Raw genomic sequence first — 23030 nt, 5'->3', positions numbered from 1 at the left:
CCGAAACAACAGAATATGCACATGCAAAATGTGAATCTAGATACAGACCTTAGAGCTCTCACAAAAATTAACGTAAAATGGGTCAAGATCTAAGTGTAACATGAAAACTACAAAACTCCTAGAAGATAACAGAGGAGAAAAATCTATGTGACCTTGCGGTTGGGTGATGACTTTTTAGGTACCCCATCAAAAACATAATCCATCAGAGAAAAAATTTAAAAGTTGAACTTTGTTAAAAATTAAAAGTTCCATCTTGAGAAAGACACTTTCAGAGAATCAAATATAAGCCATAGACTGGAAATATAAACCATAGCCCATACACATTTGATAAAGGACTTCTGTCCAAAATGTACAGAGAACTCCTAAAATTCAACAGTAAGAAACCAAACAACTCAATCTTTAAAATGGGCAACAGATTCAAACAGACATTTCACCAAAGAAGACAGAAATGGTAAATAAGAGTATGAAAATATGCTCAACATTGTATAGTACCAGGGAAATGCAAATTAAAACAATAATGAGATGCCGCTCATTAGAATTTAAAGTCCTAAACAGTGATAACACCAAATGCAGTTGGAAGGCTCAATCATTGCTGATGAGAAAGCAAAATGACAAGTCATTTTGGAGGACAGCTTGGCAGTGTTTTATAGGCTAAATATACCATATAACCTGGCAATTGTACTTCTAGATATTTATTCAACAAAAGTTGAAAATATGTCCACACGAAAACCTGCACACAAAAGCTTATAGAATCTTTATATTCATAATTGCCAAAAACCTGGAAACAATCACGTATCCTTCAATGAATGAATGGATAAACCGTGATATATCCATACAATGGAATATTCAGTGATATGAAGAAATAAGCTTTTAAGCCATAGAAATAAGCTATCAAGGCATACGGATAAATCTTACATGCGCACTGTTATCAGAAAAGGCTATATACAATATAATCACAACTATATGACATTTTGGAAAAGGCAATACTGTGGAGACAGTGAAAAGAACAGTGGTTGAGAAGAGTTCAGCAACAGGGAGGAATAAATAAATGGAGCACAGAAGATTTTTAGGGTGGTCAGATTGTTTAATACTGCAGGGGTGGATTGCTGACACTACATATTTGCCAAAACCCAGAGAACTGTTCAGAGATGCAAACCCTATTACAAACTATGTTGTTGTCGCCAAGTTGTGCCCAACTCTCTTTTGACCCCATGTACTGTAGCCCTCCAGGCCCCTCTGAAATTCCCCCATGGAATTTCCTAAGCAAGAATACTGGAGTAGATTGTCATTTCCTGCTCCAGGGGATCTTCCTGACTCAAGGACGGAACCCAGGTCTCCTGTATTGCAGGCGTATTCTTTACTACTGAGCCAACAGAGAAGCCCCATTATAAACTACAGACTTTAGTAAAAGTAATAGATCAGTATTGGCTCATCACTTACAAAGAATGTATCACACTAATGCAAGATGTTAATAGCAGGAAAAATTGTGTGCAGAACTGGAATGAGAAAGGGTATATTTTCTGTGCAGCTTTTCTGTAAACCGAAAGTTTCTCTAAAACCAAAATCTATTAAAAGAGAAATTCAAGCTGAGTAAAATGTGAATTATACTAGCTGTTCAAAAGTGTGAATCACTAGTTGTGAAATACTGACAGATGTTTTGGAATAAGCAATCCCCCATACATTGCTTCATTCACATGAAATAGAAGCAAGCATTCCTCCTATCAGTATTGGGACCTTCCTGAGTACCATAGAGTGATGCTATTCCCTTCTTTCTTCTCCAGATTCATTCTTTTTTCCTGCTTCTGCCCCAGATTCATTGATGGGCAAATATTAGCACTGATTCATAAATCCTTACACATTTTGCCACACTTTTTGCAAATAAAAGTTACTATCACTTGCATTCTGAACTCAAAACCCAGATTAAAAACTCTCCCCATTCCTCCAAGCTCACCAATCCTGTGGTTCCTCAACACAGTCGGCATTCGATTCCACCACTCTTCATTCTCCACTATAATATGTATTCTAGGAACATTTCCTAGCTCTGACCTTTTGGTTGTTGTTGTTCAGTTGCTAAGTCATGTCTGACTCTTTGCAACCCCACGGACTGCAGCACACCAGACTCCTCTGTCCTTCACTACCTCCCAGACTTTGCTCATATACGTATCCACTGAGTCAGTGATCCTGTCTAACCATCCCATCCTCTGCTGTTCCCCTCTCCTTTTGCCTTCAGTCTTTCCCAGCATCAGGGCCTTTTTCCAATAACTTGGCTCTTTGCATCAGGTGGCCAAAGTATTAGAGCTTCAGCTTCAACATCAGTCCTTTCAGTGAATATTCAGGACTGATTTCCTTTAGGATTGACTGGTTTGATCTCTTGCAGCCCAAGAAACTCTCAAGAGTCTTCTCAAGTATCACAATTTGAAAGCATCAGTTTTTTGGTGCTTAGACTTCTTTATGGTCCAACTCTCACATCCATACATGACTACTGGAAAAACCATAGCTTTGACTATATGGACCATTGTTGGCAAAGTGATGTCTCTGCTTTCTAATATACTGTATAGGTTTATCATAGCTTTTCTTCCAAGAAGCAAGCATCTTTTAATTTTGTGACTATAAACACCATATTCATTGATTTTGAAGACTAAGAAAATAAAATCCGTCACTGCTTCCACTTTTTCCCCTTCTGTTTGCCGTGAAGTGATGGGACTGGATGCCATGATCTTTGTTTTTTGAATGTTGAGTGTTAAGCCAGGTTTTTCACTCTTCTCTTTCACCCTCATCAACAGGCTCTTTAATTCCTCTTCACTTTCTACCATTAGAGTGGTTCTTACTTTTGTATATATATTTTTGGTTATTGCTCTGTATACTACTTGCCACTTGCCAAAAAGACTTAGAACTATTGAGGTCAAGTTATTCAAAGACACAAATAGAATTTGTTTTTCATCATAGATTTAAATGCTACACAAAGGTTATGAACAAGATGATTACCCCACTTTACATACATTAAGAAATTAGAGATTCTAATCTAGGTAAAAAAGTTTTAAAACACATATCTTTTCAAGCACACTTTTCATACATCTTCCACTGGATCTTAAATTAACTAATCTGACTCTACTCTTAAAAATACTCACATAAAACTATCCAGAGATTCGAGATTAGTAGAATTAACAAGGGCTCTAAGTGTTTAACATATTAGAATTCTTAGATACTAGTCACATGGTTTACCTTGCTCAGTTCAGTTCAGTTCAGTTCAGTCACTCAGCCGTGTCCGACTCTTTGCGACCCCGTGAATCGCAGCACACCAGGCCTCCTTGTCCATCACCTTCTCCCGGAGTTCACTCAGACTCACATCCATTGAGTCAGTGATGCCATCCAGCCATCTCATCCTCTGTCGTCCCCTTCTCCTCCTGCCCCTAATCCCTCCCAGCATCAGAGTCTTTTCCAATGAGTCAACTCTTCGCATGAGGTGGCCAAAGTACTGGAGTTTCAGCTTCAGCATCATTCCTTCCAAAGAAATCCCAGGGCTGATCTCCTTCAGAATGGACTGGTTGGATCTCTTTGCAGTCCAAGGGATTCTCAAGAGTCTTCTCCAACACCACAGTTCAAAAGCATCAATTCTTCGGCACTCAGCCTTCTTCACAGTCCAACTCACATCCATACATGACCACTGGAAAAACCATAGCCTTGACTAGACGGACCTTAGTTGGCAAAGTAATGTCTCTGCTTTTGAATATGCTATCTAGGTTGGTCATAACTTTTCTTCCAAGGAGTAAGCGTCTTTTAATTTCAGGGCTGCAGTCACCATCTGCAGTGATTTTGGAGCCCCCCAAAATAAAGTCTGACACTGTTTCCACTGTTTCCCCATCTATTTCCCACTATTTCCACTATTTCCCATGAAGTGATGGGACCGGCTGCCTTGATCTTCGTTTTCTTAATGTTGAGCTTTAAGCCAACTTTTTCACTCTCCTCTTTCGTTTACCTTGCTACTCGAATAAAAATAGGAAATCTGTGAATTAAAATTATTCAACTGCTATCAATAGTTTGTTATAAGAAATCTGTCAATACTCTATTTGATAATAACCTTTATATAGAGGAAAACAACAGAATGGGAAAGACTAGAGATCTCTTCAAGAAAATTAGAGATACCAAGGGAACATTTCATGCAAAGATGGGCTCGATAAAGGACAGAAATGGTATGGACCTAACAGAAGCAGACAATATTAAGAAGTGGCAAGAATACACAGAAGAACTGTACAAAAAAGTCTTCATGACAAAGATAATCACGATGGTGTGATCACTCATCTAGAGCCAGACATCCTGGAATGTGAAGACAAGTGGGCCTTAGAAAGCATCACTATGAACAAAGCTAGTGGAGGTGATGGAATTCCAGTGGAGCTGTTTCAAATCCTGAAAGATGATGCTCTGAAAGTGCTGCACTCAATATGCCAGCAAGTTTGGAAAACTCAGCAGTGGCCACAGGACTGGAAAAGGTCAGTTTTCATCCCAATCCCAAAGAAAGGCAATGCCAAAGAATGCTCAAACTACTGCACCATTGCACTCATCTCACATGCTAGTAAAGTGATGCTCAAAATTCTCCAAGCCAGGCTTCAGCAATATGTGAACTGTGAACTTCCAGATGTTCAAGCTGGTTTTAGAAAAGGCAGAGGAACCAGAGATCAAATTGCCAACATCCGCTGGATCATGGAAAAAGCAGGAGAGTTCCAGAAAAACATCTATTTCTGCTTTCTTGACTATGCCAAAGCCTTTGACTGTGTGGATCACAAGAAACTGGAAAATTCTGAAAGAGATGGGAATACCAGACCGCCTGACCTGCCTCTTGAGAAAACTGTATGCAGGTCAGGAAGCAACAGTTAGAACTGGACATGGAACAACAGATTGGTTCCAAATAGGAAAAGCAGTATATCAGGGTTATATATTGTCACCCTGCTTATTTAACTTATATGCAGAGTACATCATGAGAAACGCTGAACTGGAAGAAACACAAGCTGGAATCAAGATTGCTGGGAGAAATATCAATAGCCTCAAATACACAGATGACACCACCCTTATGGCAGAAAGTGAAGAGGAACTAAAAAGCTTCTTGATGAAAGTGAAAGAGGAGAGTGAAAAAGTTGGCTTAAAGCTCAACATTCAGAAAATGAAGATCATGGCATCTGGTCCCATCACTTCTGGGGAAATAGATGGGGAAAAGGTGGAAACAGTGTTAGACTTTATTTTTGGGGGCTCCAAAATCACTGCAGATGGTGATTGCAGCCATGAAATTAAAAGATGTTTACTCCTTGAAAGAAAAGTTATGACCAACCTAAATAGCATATTCAAAAGCAGAGACATTACTTTGCCAACAAAGGTCTGTATAGTCAAGGCTATGGTTTTTCCTGTGGTCATGTATGGATGTGAAAGTTGGACTGTGAAGAAATCTGAGCATCGAAGAATTGATGCTTTTGAACTGTGGTGTTGGAGAAGACTCTTGAGAGTCCCTTGGACTGCAAAGAGATCCAACCAGTCCATTCTGAAGGAGATCAGCCCTGGGATTTCTTTGGAAGGAATGATACTGAAGCTGAAACTCCAGTACTTTGGCCACCTCATGTGAAGAGCTGACTCATTGGAAAAGACTCTGATGCTGGGAGGGATTGGGGGCAGGAGGAGAAGGGGACGACAGAGGATGAGATGGCTGGATGGCATCACTGACTCAATGGACGTGAGTCTGAGTGAACTCCAGGAGTTGGTGATGGACAGGGAGGCCTGGCGTGCTGAGTCACAAAGAGTCGGACATGACTGAGGGACTGATCTGAACTGATTATCTATTACTGTTTAGCCACTCCAATGCTGAAGGAATAACTTCATTAATTTTAGCAAGTTCATTTACTTTATTAATATTCAAACAGTTATGGAAGAATAATAAAAGACTGACAGTGCTCCAATGAAGAATGGTTCTCTTTATTTCTATAACAGAAATATTGAAGAATTACTCAAGGCAAATATCTTAGAACACAACTCTTATTTCCAATGAAAACCATGTTTATTGAATGTGTACCAGGTATTAAAACACTATGAGGCATAGAACAATAAGGAAAATATGGTTAGACAAAATGCCATCTGAAATGAACTTTGAAGAGTATAAATGGGAGGAAATTCATTTTATATGAGAAAGAAGCATTGACTGGTCTTTTTTTTTTTTAGCAGAGCTGAATGTCCACATTGATCAATGTATGTGACCAATATATTTTGACCAGATTAGGGAAATAGAAAAACTTAAAAAATGGGATGAAGAAAAAAAAAAAAAAGCTTAAATGTCAAGGATTTCCTTAGACAATGAGAATCACTGAAGGTTTTTGAGAGCCTGATTAAGACTGCCATTTTGACGATTCAGAAGCAGATATGCAGGATATATTTTAAGGGGCAGGGACTTAGTGAAGTAAATATACTACTGAAATAGTTTAGGAAGGAAGGAACTTTTGTGTAGTGATAGCACTTCTTATTAGTGTAAGACCCAGGTCTAGAATAACTGCACCCTACATCACTAGAGCAAACAACTAGGACAGATCACAAGTAACAAAGGACAATACCCCTGCAAACAACATTTCAACCAAGAAGGGATGGTGGAGCACCCGTTATCAGGCTGGATTTGTCTAAAACCTGAGGCTGAGACTCTGTACTCTCCATGTAGGGGGCCTGGGTTCGATCCCTGGTCAGGGAACTAGACCCCACATGCTGCAACTAAAAAGACTGAAGCTCCTATGTACTGCAACTAAGACTGGTGTAGCCAAATAATTTTTTTTTTTAAACACTGGTGGTTAAACTGTCTTATAAAGATTTCTGCTTCCAATAAATGCAAACTAAAATTCAGATCAACCCTCCCTACAAATAACAATTAGAGAATGCTGGGGAAAATTCTAGTTGAAGGCATCAGAGAGGTAATGGTGCAGTTAAAAAAATATTACAGGTTTAAGATCCAGTACAAGGAAGAAACAAAAAAGTTTACCCTGGGGTTTGGGGCTATTTTTCCTTTAGGAATATTTGCCATTTCTGAAAGAAGTAACTCAAAGAGAAACTGGACAGAGCTTTCCTTATATTTAGGGATCCAGGATATGGGTCAGCAAAATTCTACAAATAATAAATAATTTTGGCTTTGAGAGTCATAGTCTCCTACAACTATTCAATTCTGCAAGTTTAGCTTAGAAGTAGCTTAGGCAATAGGTAAACAAATGGACATGACTGTGTTCCAATGAAACTTTATTTCCAAATACCAAGTGGTAGGCTAGATTTGGCCTGTTGGTTATTGCTCACCTTATCACTGGACTCGAAAGAGAAAATTGGACTCCACAGCTGTTTTAGGAAGGGAAGCGCTGTTAAGTGCCCTTTACTTTGAGTTGGGGTTTTTCTAGGTGAGCCAGATACAGGGGGGAGTCTCCCAAGGGCTCAAAACCCTTGCTCTAAATCAACTGAAGCCCTGAGTTGATTAGGCTGATTAGTGCTCCTAGTCCTACCAGAAGCAAATTTAAATCCTGTCTGGAGTAAGATAACATTATCTAGAGCCTTAAATATTTTCATATAAAATATTCAGCTCTGAAAAAAAAAAACCCCAGCTATATGAGAACAAATGAGTTTATTTTAAAAATGAAGAGGAACAACAGATAGTAGAAACAAACTGACTGAGGACACAGATAATGGGCTTTAAAATATTTATGCTTAATTTGCTTAAGAAATCAGTGAAAAAATTGCTAATGTTGAAAGAAAACTAAAAATTCTAAGGAAGAACCAAATGGAAGTTTTAGAACTGAAAAATACAAAACCTGATATTGGCAACTCTACGGTTGGATTTCACAGATAATTAAATATAGCCAAAAGGAGAAATAGTCAATTAGAAAGTCTATCACAAGAGAACATTAAGAATGAAGAGAACAGAATAGTAGTAAAGAACGTAAGACACATAGTGGGTAAAAGAGAAGATACACGTAACTGGAGGCACAGTGACAGGGAAAAGAGGAAGCAGGACAAAAACCAGTATGCAGAGGAATATGACTGAGAAATTTTTAAAGTCATGAAAGGTACCAAGTCACAGACTTAAACTACTGTGCTGAGAAGGGATGCCAGCTGTTACTATACGCTTCAATGACTATTCTCCAGACTTGTGCATATATACATAGATGGAACTGCATTCACTATTTAAGTTGACATTTTGCACCTCTTTTAAGACCTTGAATTTGTCCTTACAAAACCTCCACAGCTGGCTTAATGCCCAATGAGATTGTTATCCTTCAGGAACACTGGGGTTAGGAAACAACTATGTCCAATCCTGTGGCCTGAACCCACAGAAGGGCAGAGAGAGGACAGACACAGGAGAGATTAGCAAGAGGCCCAAGGGACAGAGGAAAATGTAAGTAGGGTTTATTATCACTTTACATGTCCCATTAAAAGCCCCACAGCTTCCAAGGATGACCTATGCTATAAAAACCACTTCTTTCCCCTTTGAAATCATTCTTCCTTCCTGGGGCTAACAACAGGTATTTGCACGTCTCTGGAGATTAGTATGTCCTACAGGCTTATTAAATGCAAAGTCTAATAAGACAACATGCCTGCTCTCAAAGAGTTCAAAGTATGATGAGCTCTTTATGCTGTTCAGAAACAATGGCATAAAAGATTAGTGGCAAGAAGGGTGAAACCAAGAGCTTCACATCAAGTGTGGACACTCATGGAACACAGGTGGGAGCACGACAAAGGACAATGCTCACCCCAGAGGGGAGAGAAACAAAAGTACCTCTGGTATACAAAGGAAGTCTGATACACCATCACACTGCTGTCTATGAAATGTTACTCCGTCTTCCGCAAAGTATTAACATATATTCGATAATCAATTAAAACCTGAGGTTAAGAAAGAATGCTGTTTTTCAACTCCAGGTAGAGAACTCTTACTGACAGATCCTGGGCTACACCCATCTTTTGATTATTATGGATAAAACCACTGTGAACATTCATTTACCAGTCTCTTTTTAGATGAATGTTTGTATTTCTCTCAAGTAAACACCTAGACTGGAATTTCCAGGTCACAGAGTAGGACAGGTGCATGTTTCATTAAAACTTCTATTATAAAGGAATCTATGGAGATTGTGAAGTGAGACTATGTTTAAGTAAAAACAGGTGGCTGAAATGGGAAGCTGTTTTTTCTTTTTGTGATCACACTGAAATTATCAGGGAGAGCAGTTTTATTTGAACATTAAAGAAATCTTTGTCACAATTTCAGTCCTCAAATGGGAATCTCCCTAAATCAAGACCATCTTAACTGACATGATGTTAGAGTGCTATTTATTTGTAAATGATTTGCTCTACTGGATCCACATGCCATCATTTTGCACCAACACTAAGACCATATTTACTCCTCTTTCAAACTGAGTCCTCTGTATTTCTACACAGAAAGACTGGTTGGTTGGGAAACAGGCCTAAAAAGGAAGCTCAAAATACTGGCAAAATCATTGGGATGAACCCCATCAAAAGCCTTTGCTGACTGCATTGAAACTTTTTTTTTAAAAGCAGATCAAAATAATCACGTTTTCTTATAAAGCAGAAGGCTCTTCACTAATAACCTTGGAAATACTCAAGGACTTTATCTATTCTGTTTTTATTTCCAAGTCATTTGCTACAACCTATGGGGTCTGTAATGCATGCTTCTTTTTCCTATTAACTGAATTAGATGCCTCATTAAAAACTCTTGACAGCAATGCCAAGTTAACTGGACTAGAAACCGACACTGCTAATCCAAATGTTAACCAGAAGGCAACATTAAGGCACATATGACTTAGAACAAGGACCCAGGGCGCCATCAATCTGAGAGCCTCTGCAGAGCAATCTTTTAACAAGGTCTTATTTGTATATGTTTCAGAAAGGTTTTAATCTCTGATTAGGAGGGAGGAAATAAAAAAGATTTACCTTGCCAATCTTTCAGCAATATAAAAAACTGAAATCTGATTTTGTCTGTTGGAAAAGTAGAGAAGACTCTTGATTGAAATAAGAATTTTAGAAATTCAAAGTAAAGATACAGTTCTATGAGCTGAAATGCATAGCCATGCCTTGTATTTATGCCATCAGAAAATCTCAGTGCCCTTTAAGGAAAAGTCCTGACAAAACGCTTTGCAATGACTGAAAAGAAACCCTCAGACAGACATGGGAGGCAGAAGTAGCCCTGTTCTAGTAAGATTTTTTTCTTGCATAAAGAAAACTTTGAAAGAGTCAAGCCAGCATATTATTGTCATTGAGAATTCAGAGTGTGAAATTTCAAATACATTTTTATATCAACATTAGGCACTTGGTAGACATAAATCTTTTATAAAAAATTTATTTCTCTGTTAATACAAATTCCAACATCAACAAACAATAGTCCAGTGGAAAAATACTTAGCCATTAACATTGAAAACTTTTTAAAATTTAATAAATAGAACTTTGGCATTCAAAATTCTAGCTGTAAACCCTATTAAAAAACAAAAACCAAAAACAACCCCTTTACAAAAAAAGAGGCAAGGATAATAATCAGAAGGCATAAGCCAACCAGTGGCTTCACATTCTTTTTACAATAACTGTATTTCAATTAAGTCATGACTATCGTATTTACACATGAGGTATTCTGAGTGGTTCAAAAACTGAACCTAGTTTATAAAAACCACCAGTCATAGTGACTGATGGTATACTCTGCTGTGCTTTTAATGTAACCACCTAGCACCTTACTACTTCTTGTCATCACACCAATGTGATGCTGAATTTTATGTTTATGTACTTAAATAACTATTTATACAATATATATATATACACACACACACACACAAATGACTACATTCGGAAGGAGTTTCCTGCTCACTAAACAGAGAAAAGGTTGGAGTCCAAAGACATGTTATTTGATAACTCCCTTTATGTTTATTAAGGTATCTACCTAGTAACGAAAACTGCTCCTTGCTTTAAACAAAAATCCTTAATCAAGTCTATTTACAGAAAAACAAGGTGCAATAATCACCAACATTCTTACAGCTCATGTAAATAGAAATGAATGCTTACTGCAGGCAAAAAGGCACAAAAGGTTCTTCATGTATGCAGTTGCAACAGTGTTATTAATGACATTGATTTGAAACTACATTCTTAATATACTCAATGCTTCTTTTAAATAAGATAAAAATCCAAATATCCAAAACCTTTCCCTCTTCATGATTAAATGCAGGTTATTATTATACAGCAATTTCCAGCATGACATTTTGGGGTGAAGCTAGAAATTTTATGTTTTGTGAACACTGGAAAAAAAACTGTCAAAAATGGAAACGAAATGAATTAACTTTGGCTCTGAGACCTTTAGCTACTGGCAGTTTCAAATGACATTGTCTGAGTAAGCATGGTTATGAGAATTGCTTATTTCTGTAATTACGTATCTACAATGATACAAAGCTGCATAAGAGAATGCCAAAATCCAAAGATGTGCCTGAGCTGAACTACGTGATGTAAAAATATAGTCCAAGTTCTCAGCTACTATATTGTTCAATGAACTATTACTGATATTGAAAGAACATTCTCCTAATAAAGTAGTTCCTTTAAAAATGCCATCTAAGATAACCCTATTAATAAGTCTTGAACTATGACAAATTTTCTAATCTCATTAGTCATTCATTATTGTACATTATTGTGGAAATGTACAATATCCATTTTACCAACACTTTTCAGCCCTTGAGATTGTCTCAAACAAGCTACTGAAAGAAGTCTAATTCAGCTTAATAAATTGTCATGACCAAAACAAATGTCACTAATATAAAATATGGTTAACATTGAATACTGACTCCTATTTCAAACACAAAAAGGGGCCACACTTATTGGGGAAAAAAAAGAAACAAACTCAGGCAAGGCTTACCTAAGTCAATACTTAAGCAAATTTCAAATAGATTTACTTTAAAACTTAGATTAACTTTCACCTCAGATAGATAATCACTGTAATAACTCCTAAGAATATCCTACTTCAAACTAGGACACGACACTATAGAGTTTTTACTTGTCCACCTTACCTAGTCTAACAGTAAAATCTTTGTTTTTAAAGAGATATCATTATTCTTACTATTCTAACATAAAAGGTTGTCTTGGAGAAGGGAATTTTCTGAAAAATCAAAATTAAATACTGACAAATTAGACTACTAATAGCTTTATTTTCCCCCAAATTCCCTCCAAGGCTGTCTGCTTATTATCTAGGACCCTTTACAAAACCCAGACTCCAAGAGATTAACTGTCTGTAATTCAAGGTTATACTTAAACTATTTCATCGTAATTCTCCTTTTCATGGAGGGGATACATTTTCGAAACTGAAATATATCAGCAGTAGTTAGTTAATTTTCTGTTAGGTTAAAATTTTTTACCCCAAGATATGTGAATTAAGTCAAATTTTTTGAGTTTTAGAAAACTTACTTTTAAAAATATAAATTATTTTATCACAACAAAGGTGGAAAACAAAGTATCTACAGTGGTCAAAACAAATGACCAAAAGTTTGTTTAAACAACACTAATAACCATAAAACTCCCAAACATATACATTTTAGTAAGGACCTAGTGATCCAAATCAGTGATTATGTATTTGCCCATTATCACTATCATTTTAGGGTACCTTTATTTTCAAAATTGTGGAGGTTGAGGGTGGGGGGAGGGGATTCTATTCAAAGAGAATGTAAAAATGTGTGCTATACCTATGGATTATCTATTTAGATGCTAATTATCTACTTTACTGTAACTGACCATTTTTATAGATATTAATTTTTACAAGGCAGAATTCTTTGTATCAGATTTTTGGTATAAATTTACTACTCCTTGATTGTCTTCAAACCACCAACACTCAAAAACAGATGAACATCTTAGAAAGCCAAATTTTTGCTAGTGACCAAGTCCCTCCTTTTTAGCTTCAGGACCATGGGAAGCAGAATCCCTACAATGCACTGATTTCTTAGTGTCCAGATCCTAAGACATTAAATGGCAGGGAGGACTCAGGCACTGAACAGAAGGGAAGGCTGATGTCCTTACAATGTATTATAACTGATTGCTGAAATGCAACTACTGAGTCTGTTCAGAACTGTCTATAAGTCAAATTCTGAGCTGAATGTCTTCCTGGGTAGTTTCTTTGAAGGTCTATCCCAAATATGTTTTCACTGCTGAAATTATTCAGGAGCATATTTTTCTAGGAGCAGCCTTTATACCATTAATATAAGTCTGGCAAGAAAACAGACATGTGATCTGCTCTTGCCCCAAACAATATTCTCCAGCTTGATTTTCATCCCTTGTTCCTTCTACCTATTATTTGTCTTGACCTAAATGAGACTTGGGGCTGTATCAAGAGATAAATCAAAACCAATGTGTAAAGGACAATGATTGCCACAACTAAGTACATTCAAAAGAATGTACTAAATGCTCTGAAGGTAATCAAATATATACTCTTTCCAAGATACAACTAAAATAGGGAAATACTCATTTGGAAGTTTAAATGATTGCATGTCTATTAAAAAAAAAATCAGTTTTATTTCATAGTGATATCCTAAACCCCAGAACAACAACTAACCTGGGCAAGTTTATATTCTATGAAGAACCCTGTTTTTAATGTACTTTACCTAATAAAAGGAATTTCAGTATCACTTAGGTTTAGACTTTGTTTTATGCTAGTGATAATTCAGATATAAAGAATACAGGTTGATTTTTTCTTAAAGTGGTTTCAACTTCAAAACAGATACAAAACTGTTAAAAATGTAAACATTTGAGATTTGGATAAATAAGTTATTGTTCCAGAGTCATTTTGTTCATTTTACAATAATGATCTGAGGCCTTAGGTTTGCATTAATTGTATATGGCTTTGTTTACACTGATATATATATATATATATATATATAATCTATAAATAAAAATTGTAAATAATAAGGGACATGTTAAAATTAGTTCAGATTATGTTAAATCACCTTGTAATACATAAATTATAATGCTAATGGGATTAACCATCACATCAGTATTTCACACCTCTTAGACGATTCACAATCACTCTGGAAAAATCGCCAACCTATCTACAGTACGAAAATCAACCCAACCCCACAACCTCACCATCTCAGCACAGTGATTGTTCAAAACACAAAAGGTTTTGCTGCTGTACTACTGTTACAACACTTGCCTGGTGTGGGAACCCTTGCTGAGCCAACGCTTGAAAACCCCAAGTACAACACAAGCTTCCCCATGAAGAAAAAAAAAGGAGCACAAGAATATAGTGTGTGCCCTTCTCAGAAGCTTTGCTTTGATCTTAGAAATCCTTATAATTTTGTAAATAAGTACACATGCACACACACACACACAATTATGTGATTAAAAGAAATTCTATCCCTTTATCTGAAGGGCACTCTTCACAGCTTGGTCCTACAATCAGTAGTTTTGAGAATACAGGTGTTTTTTTTCCTTATACATTTTATCATATTTTTCAAATGGCAATTTAATTTTTTTTTGCCTGATTAGATAAGCCCCTTAGAAACTCTCTCACATCCCAATTCTTCTGCAACAGAACAAATCCACAGAAAAAAACCTATGCAGCAAGACACACGTCACTTGCAACTTTCTATCATGGTTCCTGAAGAGAAACATGAAGAGTGTAGCACAGCAGCACTCTGCAGTGGGCCGGGACTGCTGTGGGCCCAACACTGGTCACTGGGTGACACAGTTGTCTCCCATGTCCTGAGCATAGCGGTCCGATATTGTGGTCCGTAATTCATCTATGTCCCTCCGTAACTGGCATACGTCTGACAGTTTTTTGGTGAGTGCTTCTGGGCTGTGGTCATTCTCAGTTTCTTCAGCTGAACAGTTCATTGCTGTGGATACAGAACATGGAGAAAATTTCACATTTTTTGGTAACAAAGGCATTTTAGGATTTTTAGCCTAATTATCATTGGAAATATAATGCTATACACTCAATACAGGTCAAGCTCAGGTTTAAATTTTGCATTACAGTAAATGGATCTTATCTACTTGGTCCTTTTAAAATTTTGCTAGTGAAAATGCATAAATTCATACAGTGATACACACAAATTCAATAGGTTTAATGGATGACAATATTCCCAGAGTAAAAAGGAACATGCTAATAGCTCTCTTCAAACCCAACTAGAGACAAAAATCTGAAAATCTTTTGGGTGGTAAGGGGCACTATCTTATATTTTTACAGACTGCAAAGTATTAAGAATTGAGTGTGTGAGTGTGAGTGAGTGTGTGTGTGTGTGTGTGTGTGTGTGTGTATGCTGGGATTCCAAACATCTGAATTCCAAACGATTGAATCAGGCTGAGAGCTAACTGCCCAATGGCTAAATCACTGAGGGTAATGGCTGAGTTCAGAATCAGATAACATATTATTTTAACAAATGCTAATTTAACTGTTTTATTTTTCATGATCCATGATCTAGACACTGTACTGAGTGCTGAGGTCAGCAAAGTAATGCACCTGGTGGCTTATTCTTAATGATTTACATACTTTTCATAAACAAGCAAATTCAGTCAGGTGTCCTAGGTAACCTCCCACGACACAAAGGCTACAGTAACATTAGGAAGAGAACAAGATGGCCTAACTGGAGAAGGGACAGGCTCTCTGAAGAGGCCAAGGAAGCAGAATGAACACAGGTATACAGAAACAGAAAGCAGAACAGTCTGATATAAACTGAGAAACATCAAGAAAACCAGTCACCAGCTCTAAAACGGGTGAGCCTAAGCTATGAGACAGAGGAGTGTCAAGAAGCAAGACTAGAGAGGCAGGTGGGAACCACCTTGGTGTCTGCTTGAAGGGGCGTCTGAGGAAATCCGAACTACGGGTTAAACGATGGCTCTGGCAGCAACATAAAAGATGGATCGGGGGCTCTCCAGGACCTGAGGGTTCTTTTGAAGGAGAGCGTGAGCGAGGGAGCGGGCGAGCTCCTAGGAGGTGTGGGTGCAGGGAGAGAGGGAAGGCAGCGGTGGCAACGCTGGGGAACAGCGGATTCCGGCCGGAGCCACAGCAAGGGAGCTCGTGGTGGCGACCCGCCGTCCTAAGCACTCTCCCGAGTCGGCCCACTTGGCGAGGACTTCTGTCTCCTGGCCCAACCTTGTCAGGCAAGCTGGGATCTACGAGTGGAAAGGTGACCAAGCCCAAAGAGGAGAAAGATGCTTCTAAGGAGATTAGGCCCTGAGCCTTTGGAATGGGAGCACTGACTCCAAGACCCTAGACTGCCAGAGGACTAACTCTGGGAGTATCAAATAGTGAGAACTCACACGAAGGAAACCACTTGAATACAAGACCCAGCATCACCCAACCACCAGTAGCATCCTGTGCAGGACACCTCATCTAAACAACAAACAAAACTACAAACCCAATCATCAGTAGACAGGATCACCACCTCAGTCAGCCTTGCCCATCAGAGGAAAAACAAATAAACAAAAACACACACAAATCTCACCCTATACGAAGCTTACACTAACCACTGGACCAACCTTAGGAGGGCAGAAACCAAAGAAAGAAAGAATTCAACCTTGAAGCCTGGAAAAAGGAGACCTCAGACACAGTAAGTTAAAAAAAAAAATGAAAAGGCAGAGAAATACTACACAAATGAAGAAGCAAACTAGAAACTCAGAAGTCTGAAGAAATGAAGAGGAGATAGGCAAAGTACCTGAAAAAGAACTCAGAGTGATAGTAGAGATTATAAAAAACCGTGAAAACAAAATGGAGAAAATGTAACAAGAATCAATCAACAAAGACCTAGAAGAATTAAAGAATAAACATACAGAGACAAACAAGTATTGAAATTAAAAATTCTCTAGAAGGAATCAATAGCAGAATATCTGAAGCAGAAGAACGAAATCAGTGAGCTGGAAGATAAAAGGGTGGAAATAACGTCTAAAGAGCAGAATAAAATAAAAAGAATGGAAAGAACTGAGGACAGTCTCAGAGACTTCTGGGACAATATCAAAAGCACCAATATTCAAATTATAGGGATGGAGAAGAAGAAGAGAATAAGAAAGGGTATGAGAAAATTTTTGAAGAGATTATACTGGAAAATTTCCCCAACATGGAAAAGGAAATAGTCAAATCAAGTTCAAGAGGCACAAAGAGACCCACACAGGATAAACCCAAGGAGAAACACACACCAAGACACATACTAATCAAACTAACAAAGACTAAAAACAAAGAAAGAATATTAAAGGCAGCAAGGGAGAAGCAACAAGTAAAATACAAGGGAAACCCCATATGCTTAACAGCTAATCTTTCAGCAGAAACTCTGCAGCCAGAAGGGAATGGCAGGACATATTTAAAGTACTAAAAGGGAAAGATTTACAGCCAAGATTATAGTACCCAGCAAGGATCTCATTCAAAATTGATGGACAAATAGAAAGCTTTTCAGGCAAGCAAAAGTTAAGAGAATTCAGTACCATCAAACCAGCTATACAACAAATGTTAAAAGGACTTATATAGTCAAGAAATACAAGAGAAGAAAAAAGATCTATAAAATCAACCCCAAACAATTAAGAAAAATGGCAATAGGAACATATATATCAATAATTACTTCAAATGTAAATGGATTAAATGCTCCAACCAAAAGACACAGACTGGTTGAATAGATACAAAAACAAGACCCATATATATGCTGTCTACAACAAACCTACTTTAGACCCAAAGACATATAGACTGAAAGTGAGAGGATGGAAAAATATATTCCATGCAAATGGGAAGCAAAAGAAAGCTGGGGTAGCAATCCTCGTATCAGACAAAATAGACCTTAAAATAAAGAATATTACAAGAGATAAGGAAGGATACTACATAGTGATCAAGGGACCAATCCAAGAGGAAGACATAACAATTGTAAATATCTGTGCACCCAACATACAAGCACCTTAATACATAAGACAAACACTAACAGACATAAAAGGAGAAACTGACAGTAACACAGTAATACTAGGAGACTTTAACACCCCACTCACACCAATGGACAGATCATCAAAACAGAAAATTAATAAGGAAGCCCAAGTCTAAAATGATACACTAATCCATTTTGAGTTTATTTTTGTGTGTGGTGTTAGAAAGTGATCTAGTTTCATTCTTTTACAAGTGGTTGACCAGTTTTCCCAGCACCACTTGTTAAAGAGATTGTCTTTACTCCACTGTATACTCTTGCCTCCTTTGTCAAAGATAAGGTGTCCATATGTGTGTGGATTTATCTCTGGGCTTTCTATTTTGTTCCATTGATCTATATGTCTGTCTTTGTGCCAGTACCATACTGTTTTGATGACTGTGGCTTTGTAGTAGAGCCTGAAGTCAGGCAGGTTGATTCCTCCAGTTCCATTCTTATTTCTCAAGATTGCTTTGGCAATTCGAGGTTTTTTTGTATTTCCATACAAATCTTGAAATTATTTGTTCTAGTTCTGTGAAAAATATGGCTGGTAGCTTGATAGGGATTGCACTGAATTTGTAAATTGCTTTGGGTAGTATACTCGTTTTCACTATATTGATTCTTCCGACCCATGAACATGGTATATTTCTCCATCTATTAGTGTCCTCTTTGATTTCTTTCATCAGTGTTTTATAGTTTTCTATATATAGGTCTTTAGTTTCTTTGGGTAGATATATTCCTAAGTATTTTATTCTTTTCGTTGCAATGGTGAATGGAATTGTTTCCTTAATTTCTTTTTCTACTTTCTCATTATTAGTGTATAGGAATGCAAGGGATTTCTGTGTGTTGATTTTATATCCTGCAACTTTACTATATTCATTGATGAGCTCTAGTAATTTTCTGGTGGAGTCTTTAGGGTTTTCCATGTAGAGGATCATGTCATCTGCAAACAGTGAGAGTTTTACTTCTTCTTTTCCAATTTGGATTCCTTTTATTTCTTTTTCTGCTCTGATTGCTGTGGCCAAAACTTCCAGAACTATGTTGAATAGTAGCGGTGAAAGTGGACACCCTTGTCTTATTCCTGACTTTAGGGGAAATGCTTTCAATTTTTCACCATTGAGGATAATGTTTGCTGTGGGTTTGTCATATATAGCTTTTCTCATTATCAGAGAAATGCAAATCAAAACCACAATGAGGTACCACTTCACACCAGTCAGAATGGCTGCGATCCAAAAATCTGCAAGCAATAAATGCTGGAGAAGGTGTGGAGAAAAGGGAACCCTCCTACACTGTTGGTGGGAATGCAAACTAGTACAGCCACTATGGAGAACAGTGTGGAGATTCCTTAAAAAATTGCAAATAGAACTACCTTATGACCCAGCAATCCCACTGCTGGGCATACACACTGAGGAAACCAGAATTGAAAGAGACACATGTACCCCAATGTTCATCGCAGCACTGTTTATAATAGCCAGGACATGGAAACAACCTAGATGTCCATCAGCAGATGAATGGATAAGAAAGCTGTGGTACATATACACAATGGAGTATTACTCAGCTGTTAAAAAGAATTCATTTGAATCAGTTCTGATGAGATGGATGAAACTGGAGCCGATTATACAGAGTGAAGTAAGCCAGAAAGAAAAATACCAATACAGTATACTAACACATATATATGGAATTTAGAAGATGGCAATGACGACCCTGTATGCAAGACAGGAAAAAAGACACAGCTGTGTATAACGGACTTTTGGACTCAGAGGGAGAGGGAGAGGGTGGGATGATTTGGGAGAATGGCATTCTATCATGTATACTATCATGTAAGAATTGAATCGCCAGTCTACGTCTGACGCAGGATACAGCATGCTTGGGGCTGGTGCATGGGGATGACCCACAGAGATGTTATGGGGAGGGAGGTGGGAGGGGGGTTCATGTTTGGGAACACATGTAAGAATTAAAGATTAAAAAAAATAAAATAAAATAAAAGAGAAAAAAAATAAAATGATACACTAGATGAGATGGATCTCACTGACATCTTCAGGACATTCCATCCAAATGCAGAAGAATACACCTTCTTCTCAAGTGCACATGAAACATTCACCAGGATAGACCACATCTTGGGTCACAAATCAAACCTTAGTAAATTAAAGAAAACTGAAATTGTATCAAGCATCTTCTCTGACCACAATGCTATGAGACTAGATATCAATTATAAGAAAAAAACACTGTAAGAAACACAAACACATGGAGATTAAACAATGCATTTCTAAACCAACAGGCTACTGAAGAACTCAGATGGGAAATCAAAAAATTTCTAGAAACAAATGACAATGAAAACACAACAACTCAAAACCTATGGGATGCAGCAAAAGCAGCCCTAAGAGGGACGTTTATAGCAATACAATCCTAACCCAAGAAGCAAGGAACACAAATAGACAACCTAACTTTGTACCTAAAACAACTGGAAAAAACCCCCCCAAAAACCCCAAAATTAAGTCATAAAGATTCAAGCAGAAATAAATGAAAAAGAAATGAAAGAAACAATAGTAAAGATTAATAAAACTAAAAGCTGGTTCTTCAAGAAGATAAACAAAATTGATAAGCCTTTAGCTAGACTCATCAAGAAAAAAAGAGAAGACTGAACTAGGAAGAAACAGAAATTATGAACAACCCAATTACAACCACTGAAATTGAAGCTGTGAACGAAAATCTCCCAAAAAACAAAAGCCCAGGGTCAGACAGCTTCACAGGAGAATTCTATCAAATATTTAGAGAAGAGGTAATGACTATCCTTCTAAAACTCTTTCATAAAATTGCAGATGAAGGAACACTTCCAAACTCTTTCTACGAGGCCACCATCACCCTGATACCAAAACCAGACCAAGACAACACAAAAAAGAAAACTACAGGCCAATATCACTGATGAACATAGATGTAAAAATCCTCAACAAAATTTTAGCAAACAGAATTCAGCAACACATCAAAAAGCTCATACACCATGATCAAGTTGGGTTTATTCCAGGAATGCAAGGATTCTTCAATATATACAAATCAATCAATGTGATACACAATGTGAAATCAATGTGAAAGATAAAAACCATATGATCATCTCAATAGATACAGAAAAAGCCTTTGACAAAGCTCAGCACCCATTTATGAGTAAAACTCTTCAAAATATGGGCATAGAAGGAAACTACCTCAACATAGTAAAGCCATATAGGATAAGCCTACAGCAAACATTAATCTCAATGGTGAAAAACTGAAAGCATTCCCCCTAAGATCAGGAACAAGACAAGGGTGCCCACTTTCTCCACTGTTGTTTAACATAGTTCTGAAAGTCCTAGCTAGAGCAATCAGAGAAGAAAAAGAAATACAAGGAATCCAGATCAGAAAAGAAGAAGTAAAGCTCTCACTGTTTGCAGATGACATGATACTGTACATAGTAAACCCTAAAGGTAGTATCAGAAAATTACTCGAGCTAATCAGTAATTTAGCAAAGTTGCAGAATACAAAATCAATACACAGAAATTGCTTGTATTTCTATATACTAACAATGAAAAATGAGAAAGAGAAATTAAGGAATCAATCCCATTCACCATTGTAAGAAAGAGAATTAAATATTTAGGAATAAACTTACCTAAGGGGACAAAAGAACTGTACACAGAAAATTATACGACATTAATGAAAGAAATCAAAGATGACATAAACAGAGAGATATTCCATGTTCCTGGGTATTATATTATAAAATTATTTTATATTTTCAATATTATAAAAATGATTATACTACCAAATGCAATCTACAGATTGAATGCGATCCCTATCAAATTACCAATGGCATTTTTCACAGAACAAGAACAAAAAATTTCACAATTCATATAGAAACATAAAAGACCCAAACAGTCAAAGCTGTCTCAAGAATGGAACTGGAGGAAGCAAGCTTCCTGACTTCAGATTATACTACAAAGCTACAGTCATCAAGACAGTATGGTACTGGCACAAAAACAGAAATACAGACCAATGGAAAAAGAAAGCCCAGAAATAAACCCATGCACCTATGGGTACCTTATTTTTGACGAAGGAGACAAGAATATACAATGGAGCAAAGACAGCCTCTTCAATAAGTGGTGCTGGGAAAACTGGACACCTACACGTCAAAGAATGAAATTAGAACACTTCCTAACACCATACACAAAGATAGACTCAAAATGGATTAAAGACATAAATGTAAAACCAGAAACTATAAAACTCTTAGAGGAAAACATAGGCAGAACACTCAATGACATAAATCAAGCAAGATCCTCTATGACCAACCTCCTAAAGTAATGGAAATAAAAACAACAGTAAACAAGTGGGACCCGATTAAACTTAAAAGCTTTTGCATAGCAGAGGAAACTATAAGCAAGGTGAAAAGACAACCCTCAGAATGGGAGATAATAATAGCAAATGAAACAACTGACAAAGGGTTAATTTCCAAAATACACAAGTAGCACACACAACTCAATACCAGAAAAACAAACAACCCAATCAAAAAGTGGGAAAAAGACCTAAACAGACATTTCTCCAAAGAAGACATACAGATGGCTAACAAACACGTGAGAAGATGCTCAACACTGCTCATTATTAGAGAAATGCAAATCAAAACTACAATGAGATCTCACCTCACACTGGTCAGAATGGCCCTCATCAAAAAGTCTACATACAATAAATGCTGGAGAGGGTGTGGAGAAAAGGGAATGCTCTTGCACTGTTGGTGGGAATGTAAACTGATACAGCCACTATGGAAGATGGTATGGAGATTCCTTAAAAAACTAGGAATAAAACCACCATATGACCCAGCAATCCCACTGCTAGGTATATACCCTGGGGAAGTCAGGGTTGAAAAGGACACATGTATCCCATTGTTCATTACAGCACTATTTACAACACTAGAACATGGAAGCAACCTAGAAGCCCACTGACAGATGAGTGGATAAAGAAGTTGTGGTGCATATACACAACAGAATATTACTCAGCCACAAAAAGGAACGCATTTGAGTCAGTTCTAATAGGTGGATGAACCTAGAACCTATTATACAGAGTGAGGTGAGTCAAAAAGAAAAAGATAAATATCATATTCTAATGCATATATACAGA

The 23030-nt window shown here is 37.3% G+C and overlaps 1 protein-coding gene across 1 annotated transcript in view; it reads right to left on the bottom strand.

Moving 5' to 3' along the window:
• Positions 10521–23030, bottom strand: part of CEP85L (centrosomal protein 85 like) — a 147050-nt gene continuing 134540 nt past the window's right edge. Inside the window, exon 13 of the mRNA XM_018053019.1 lies at positions 10521–14861. Coding sequence (XP_017908508.1) covers positions 14698–14861 — 164 coding nt within the window. The 3' untranslated portion in view covers positions 10521–14697. The remainder of the gene's footprint in view (positions 14862–23030) is intronic.

Source organism: Capra hircus, chromosome 9 (assembly GCF_001704415.2).
Source record: "Capra hircus breed San Clemente chromosome 9, ASM170441v1, whole genome shotgun sequence".
NCBI lineage: Eukaryota > Metazoa > Chordata > Mammalia > Artiodactyla > Bovidae > Capra > Capra hircus.
Note: the sequence above shows the minus strand (reverse complement) of the source record. Positions and strands in the feature narration are given on the sequence as shown.